The sequence below is a fragment of the Triturus cristatus genome, chromosome 2_1 (assembly GCF_964204655.1).
Source record: "Triturus cristatus chromosome 2_1, aTriCri1.1, whole genome shotgun sequence".
NCBI lineage: Eukaryota > Metazoa > Chordata > Amphibia > Caudata > Salamandridae > Triturus > Triturus cristatus.
Window position 1 is genome coordinate 11,435,574 of NC_140581.1, and position 7,782 is coordinate 11,443,355.

Consider the following 7,782-nt stretch of genomic DNA (forward strand, 5'->3'; position numbering starts at 1 on the left):
TCTCTGGATGCGAGGGACGGCGGCGAGGGCGAGGTTTGCGGATCGTAGCTGTCGGGTGGGCGTGTAGAAAGTCAGGCGGTCGTTGAGGTACCTTGGGCCCAGGTCGTGGAGGGATTTGTGTGCGTGGGTGAGGAGTCTGAACGTGATCCTCTTGTTGACAGGGAGCCAGTGCAGGTCTCTCAGGTGGCTCGAGATGTGGCTGCGTCGGGGGGCGTCCAGGATGAGACGGGCGGAGGCGTTCTGGATACGCTGAAGTCTTTTCAGAAGCTTGGCTGTAGTGCCGGCGTAGAGGGTGTTTCCGTAGTCTAGTCTGCTGGTGACGAGGGCCTGGGTGACAGTCTTCCTGGTCTCGGTCGGGATCCATCTGAAGATCTTGCGGAGCATGCGGAGGTTGTGGAAGCAAGATGAGGAGACAGCGTTGACTTGTCTGGTCATCGATAGGGAGGAGTCCAGGATGACGCCCAGGTTGCGTGCGTGGTCCGTTGGCTTGGGTGCGGTGCCCAGGGCCGGGGGCCACCAGGAGTCGTCCCATGCGGAGGGCGACGGTCCCAGGATGAGGACTTCTGTCTTGTCCGTGTTCAACTTCAGGCGGCTGATGTTCATCCATTCGGCGACATCTTTCATCCCTTCGTGTAGGTCGGCTTTGGCGGTGTCGGGGTCTCTGGTGAGGGAGAGAATCAGCTGGGTGTCATCGGCGTAGGAAATGATGTTGAGGTTGTGTTGGCGTGCGATGGCAGCGAGGGGTTTCATGTAGATGTTGAAGAGAGTGGGGCTGAGCGACGATCCTTGCGGGACGCCGCAGATGACTTCGGTGGCCTCAGAGCGGAACGGAGGGAGGCGTACTCTCTGTGTTCTGCCGGAGAGGAATGAGATGATCCATTCCAGAGCAGTCCCCTGGATGCCGGTGTCATTGAGGCGTTGGACTAGGGTGCGGTGGCAGACCGTGTCAAATGCTGCGGAGAGGTCAAGGAGGATGAGTGCCGCTGTTTCACCTTTGTCGAGCAGGGCTCGGATGTCATCGGTGGCTGCGATGAGGGCGGTCTCGGTACTGTGGTTGGCTCTGAATCCGGATTGCGATGGGTCGAGGGATCCGTTCGTCTCGAGGAAGGCGGCCAGCTGCTTGTTGACGACCTTCTCGATGACTTTGGCAGGGAATGGAAGGAGCGAGATTGGGCGGAAGTTCTTGAGGTCGGTCGGGTCCGCTGTTGGTTTTTTCAGTAGTGCGCTGAGCTCGGCGTGCTTCCAGCTCTCCGGGAAGGTGGCTGTGTCGAAGGAGGCGTTGAGGATGTCTCGGAGGTGAGGTGCGATGGTAGAGGCGGCCTTGTTGAAGACATGGTGGGGGCATGGGTCGGTCGGAGATCCGGAGTGGATGGTGTTCATCATGCGTGTCGTGTCTTCGGTGGCCACTTTGGTCCATGTCTGGAGGATAGCGGCGGGGTGTGTAGGTTCGGTCGATGGGTGCGGGGGTGGAGCGCCGAAACTGTTGTGGATGTCGGCGATCTTGCGGTGGAAGTACGAGGCGAGGGAGTCGCAGAGGTCCTGCGAGGGGGTGATGTCGTTGTTGCCGGCGCTGGGGTTGGAGAACTCCTTGACGATGTTGAAGAGCTCCTTGCTGTCATGGGCGTTCTTGTCCAGTCGTTCCTTCAAAGATTTCTTCTTGGTGGTGCGGATGAGCTGATGATGTCTGCGGGTGGCGAGTTTGAGGGCGGTTCTGTTGTCGGTGGTCTTGTCGAGGCGCCAGGCCTTCTCGAGGGTGCGGCAGGCCTTCTTGGAGTCCTTGAGTTCGTCGGTGAACCAGGGGGCCTTCTTGCTTCTGGGCCTGGTGAGAGGGTTCTTCAGTGGGGCGAGGTCGTTGGCACAGGAGGTCAGCCATTGCGTGAGGTCGAGGGCTGCTGTGTTAGGGTCCGTTGTCCTGACCGGTGGGTTCTGGCTGAGGGAGGTGGTGAGCTGGTCGACGGTGATCTTGCTCCAGTTTCTGTGGGGAACCTGCTTCGGGTGGTGCTGGACCGTGTTCTTCTTGAAGCTGAAGTGGACGCAGCTGTGGTCAGTCCAGTGGAGTCCGGTGCAGTGGCTGAAGGTGACGTGCTTGCTGGATGAGAAGAGGGGGTCGAGCGTGTGGCCGGCGTGGTGGGTGGGGGTGTTGACCAGTTGCTGGAGTCCGAGGTTGGCGAGGTTGTCCAGCAGGGTGGTCGTGTTGCGGTCGTTGTTGTTCTCCAGGTGGAAGTTGAGGTCCCCGAGGAGGATGTAGTCGGCGGAGGGGAGGGCGTGAGGGCTGATGAAGTCCGTGATGTCTTCGCAGAACTGTGCGCGTGGTCCCGGGGGTCTGTAGATGAGGGTGCCTCTGAGGGTAGTCTTGGGGTCGGTGTGGATCTGGAAGTGCAGGTATTCGGCGGTGTTGAATGCGTCGGTGGAGTCAGTCGAGATGCGAATGGTGTCTTTGTGTACGATGGCGATCCCTCCTCCGGTCTGGTTGACGCGATCCCTCCTGATGATCTTGTAGCCGTCCGGGATGGCTATGGCGATGTCGGGGGCTGAGGAGGTGTTCATCCAGGTTTCCGTGAGGAAGGCGACATCTGGAGATGCGGTGTCGAGGAGGTTCCAGAGTTCCACGGCGTGTCTGTGGACGGAGCGTGTGTTGATCAGGATGCACTTGAGGTGGTTGCTGTTGTCCGTCTTGGTGGGCGTGGTGCTTGTTTGGAGGCAGGAGAAGTTGCAGGATCGGCAGGCGAAGGGTCCATGGGTGTGTCGCGGGGACGCTCGGTAGCACCCGGGGGCTCGGGCGGTTTTGAGTGCGATGAGCGTAGTGAAGTCGTAGGTCCTGCGGGGAGGCTGGCGGGCGCGGGGGCCAGGGGGTCTGGCGCTGGGCGCGGTCCAGGCACGGACGGGCACAGACGGGCTTACCTTTGGCGCACCTTCGGCGCTCAGTCGGCGCTCCCGCTGCGCGCGTCCGCTGCGCGGTCGCTCAGGGGGCGTCATAAATAAGGAGCCGGGAGGGAGGGTCAGCTGGGAGGCGGGAGCGGGTTGTCCAATGGGCAGTGGGGGGAGGCGGGGACTGCAGGCGGGAGCAGGAAGGAGGAGAGCGGGTCAGCGGTGGCGAAAACGGCGGGAAAAAACGGAGCGGAAGTCACCGGGGCAGCGTCGGAGGTCAGCGGGCGAGGAGGGGCAGCAGCGGCAGGAAGCGACAGGCAGGAAGCAGGAGGCAGGAGGCGGCAGCGGCGTGAACCAGGTGAGTGGCGTCAGGCGGAGGTAACAGGGTGGGCAGGTGCCAGGCAGCGACAGGTAGGCAGAGCAGTGAGGGGGAGCGACCGGCTGTGGGGGCACAGGGGTCACACTGACCAGCCCGCTACTGTCCCTTTAAATAAGGAGCCGGGAGGGAGGGTCAGCTGGGAGGCGGGAGCGGGTTGTCCAATGGGCAGTGGGGGGAGGCGGGGACTGCAGGCGGGAGCAGGAAGGAGGAGAGCGGGTCAGCGGTGGCGAAAACGGCGGGAAAAAACGGAGCGGAAGTCACCGGGGCAGCGTCGGAGGTCAGCGGGCGAGGAGGGGCAGCAGCGGCAGGAAGCGACAGGCAGGAAGCAGGAGGCAGGAGGCGGCAGCGGCGTGAACCAGGTGAGTGGCGTCAGGCGGAGGTAACAGGGTGGGCAGGTGCCAGGCAGCGACAGGTAGGCAGAGCAGTGAGGGGGAGCGACCGGCTGTGGGGGCACAGGGGTCACACTGACCAGCCCGCTACTGTCCCTTTAAATAAGGAGCCGGGAGGGAGGGTCAGCTGGGAGGCGGGAGCGGGTTGTCCAATGGGCAGTGGGGGGAGGCGGGGACTGCAGGCGGGAGCAGGAAGGAGGAGAGCGGGTCAGCGGTGGCGAAAACGGCGGGAAAAAACGGAGCGGAAGTCACCGGGGCAGCGTCGGAGGTCAGCGGGCGAGGAGGGGCAGCAGCGGCAGGAAGCGACAGGCAGGAAGCAGGAGGCAGGAGGCGGCAGCGGCGTGAACCAGGTGAGTGGCGTCAGGCGGAGGTAACAGGGTGGGCAGGTGCCAGGCAGCGACAGGTAGGCAGAGCAGTGAGGGGGAGCGACCGGCTGTGGGGGCACAGGGGTCACACTGACCAGCCCGCTACTGTCCCTTTAAATAAGGAGCCGGGAGGGAGGGTCAGCTGGGAGGCGGGAGCGGGTTGTCCAATGGGCAGTGGGGGGAGGCGGGGACTGCAGGCGGGAGCAGGAAGGAGGAGAGCGGGTCAGCGGTGGCGAAAACGGCGGGAAAAAACATGTGCGAGGGGGTCAGAAGGAGACCCCTCCCCCTTGATTGACCACCTGTGGTGGCAGACTTCAAAGCGCTCGAGGGCGCGGTCTCCTTTGAAACGCAATGCTGTGAAAGCCTGGCTTTTGAGAGTCACAAACGGAGCAGAGACTAAGTGAGAGAACAGAGTTTAGTCACAATACAAACCCTTGTTGGTTGCGGTGCATCTGAGGAGATTTTTACGCACGTAAAATGCGGCTCCTTTGCAGGAATGTGATTTCCATGTTTGAGAGAAAACAATTTTCTCATGATTTACTCTCAGTTTAAGGTGCTCCAGAGCGAAAGTGAGAGAATGTTTCCTTTTAATTCCCACTAGCTTCCTCAGCCATGTGTGAATAAAGTCAGACATACCGAGTGAAACATACCATACATGCCAACCCTTGCTACTCACGCAGAAACCCAATTGGAAGGTTTGTGAGACGCACAAAAAGAATATGTTAATGCCTCTCACGCAATCCCCAATCTCCCCTTCTAAGGATGACCTTTGACATTAAAAGTCAACACTGGGTCAATTCTTGCAGGGGGAGATGAGAGCATGTGACAGGCCTCAACATTTTATTTTTGGCAGTTTTACACAGCACAAACGAAAACAGAAGTATATGGAGGTAAAATACTGCTGGGACACACATACCACACATGCCATTTGTGTCAAACATGTATGGAGGGTAAAGACTGCTGGCACACACATACCATACATGCCATTTGTGTCAAACATGTATGGAGGGTAAAGACTGCTGGCACACACATACCATACATGCCATTTGTGTCAAACATGTATGGAGGGTAAAGACTGCTGGCACACACATACCATACATGCCATTTGTGTCAAACATGTATGGAGGGTAAAGACTGCTGGCACACACATACCATACATGCCATTTGTGTCAAACATGTATGGAGGGTAAAGACTGCTGGTACACACATACCATACATGCCATTTGTGTCAAACATGTATGGAGGTAAAAGACTGCTGGGACACACATACCATACATGCCATTTGTGTCAAACATGTATGGAGGGTAAAGACTGCTGGCACACACATACCATACATGCCATTTGTGTCAAACATGTATGGAGGGTAAAGACTGCTGGCACACACATACCATACATGCCACTTGTGTCAAACATGTATGGAGGGTAAAGACTGCTGGGACACACATACCATACATGCCATTTGTGTCAAACATGTATGGAGGGTAAAGACTGCTGGTACACATATACCATACATGCCATTTGTGTCAAACATGTATGGAGGGTAAAGACTGCTGGCACACACATACCATACATGCCATTTGTGTCAAACATGTATGGTGGGTAAAGACTGCTGGTACACACATACCATACATGCCATTTGTGTCAAACATGTATGGAGGGTAAAGACTGCTGGCACACACATACCATACATGCCATTTGTGTCAAACATGTATGGAGGGTAAAGACTGCTGGCACAAACATACCATACATGCCATTTGTGTCAAACATGTATGGAGGTTACAGACTGCTGGTACATGTTGGACCGATATGGAGGTAAGTCACCAGGTACACACAAACCATACATATCATTGGTGTCATACCCATTTTAGGATAAACTTCTCTGATACACGCATACGATACATATTAAAGGTGTCACATCCATATGAAGGTCAGACCTGTTTGGAGATAAAAGACTGCTGGTACACACATACTACACATGTCATACATGTCAGACTGCTGGTACACAGGAGACCTAATTTAATTCTATATCTACACTTTGCGTGCGCCAGCTCAGTCCATGAAAGAACAATTGCAATCTGTGTTCACGGACGAACTCTCCCCCTGGTGCAGACGGCTGCACGTGGCCACTTCCACACTGAGGATTGAAACCTCAAGCGTCTCTCATTGAATCAACGTGGAAGAAGGCGATACCAAGCCAAGTCACTTCAGTGTCATTTGAGAGAGACATCACTCGGCTTCCCAAAAGGCCACTCCTTACATCTCTTGATGCCTCGTATATCAAGGGGAAACCTCAGCCATATTTTTATTACTCTCTCCAATCACAGACTCGCAATAAAATTATTTATGTGAGGCTGCTAGCCCTTCCAATTCATGATTTTAACCCGCTGTGGGCTCGGAGGAATGGACAGCTAACATGTAGGCTCTGTAATTATCCACATGAGTTCTGGTTACATCTGCTATGTTGTTGCCCTCATCCTGCCAACGATCGCCGACGTCTACTGGTCCCAGTCAATCGGGATAAGTTACTGAGGCGTTGCAGGGGAGCATCGGATCTGTGCTTCAGTAATAATTCAGCCCAAGTTCTAGCAAGGGCTGGGAAGTCTGTTAATATTATTTGAACTGCACACGGCCCAGCACTCAGAAACTGAGCAGTTCTATTGCGCAAATGAACGTTGAAGAAAGTTAACCTTTGGTGATGAGCTTTGCGACATTTTGTTATTGTCTCTCACACTATATACTCCTCTTTGGGACTAATCGGCTAATTGGGACATATCGCCATCAGCCTGAAATGCTCCTTTTGGAATTGAGATTTTTCGTATTGCCAGATTTTATAAATGTGTGTACAATTTAATCTTTGACATTCTATTAAGTAGACTGCTGGTACACACATGTCATGCATATCATACATGTTAGACCCATATAGAAGTAAGAGACACACATAGCATGCATGTCAGACGTCACAGAGAAGCAAAAGATCTCTGATAGGACAGTCCTTGTGCACAGCGAGGCCGGTGGGCGGTTCCCCTGCATGGACAGAGACAGGACTCACCTGGAAGCCCCGGTCACGTGGTACCCTTTAGTAAAAGCATTGCTGCCAGCTCACATTAAGCAGGTATTAAGGCCCTCTTACCTCAGCGGAGGCGGAGATGGTGAACAGCCCCAGGAGAAGGAGTGTGACCGCAGAGACAGTGCCAAGACCCATGTTGCCAGCTGCAGGTCCCGAAGGTGCAGAAGGAGAGCTCCCAGAAGTCTGCCTCTGGGCGCTAGAGCTCCTGATATTTATACTGTCTGCTGTGTGCCGCAGGGCCGGGCGCCCCTCCCATGATGCAGAGGAGGTTGGGGGGGGGGCTGCTGGGAACAGAGATTGGGAAAGAACAGGCTTCAGAAGCACAAACGCCCTTCTTTTGGGGATGGATGGTCCTGTCTAACCAGTCCTCGCCGACCTTCTTCTGGAAGAGCAGCTGTCGCGTCAGCAGCTGTGCAGGAAGAGCCAACAGGAACACAACAGGTGTCTCTTCACCCAGCTTTTACACAACAGTTCCATTATTGCACAACAGCGACCCGCCCACGCTCCTGGCGTTTGACAGAGGCAAGCCTCTCGTCTCATCACTGCAGAGAAGGACCCGGGGCCAGATGTGGAAACACCTGCAAGTCCTTCAGAAAGAGACGAGTACACTCGTTGATACATGGCAATAAACTAAGTTTAGTGGATGAGTGAGGCACTGAAAGTAATGCAAAGGCTCAATACTGTTGGAAAGTGTCCTTGAAATTGGCGTTGCGC

General features: G+C 55.6%; 1 protein-coding gene across 1 annotated transcript in view; it reads right to left on the reverse strand.

The window, feature by feature from the left end:
- The window catches only part of LOC146863610 (uncharacterized), a 221,331-nt gene extending 213,879 nt beyond the window's left edge, over positions 1-7,452 (reverse strand). The window contains exon 1 of the mRNA XM_085627637.1: positions 7,132-7,452. Within this exon, the coding sequence (XP_085483763.1) occupies positions 7,132-7,203 (72 nt within the window). The 5' untranslated portion in view covers positions 7,204-7,452. The remainder of the gene's footprint in view (positions 1-7,131) is intronic.
- Positions 7,453-7,782: the final 330 nt, after the last annotated feature.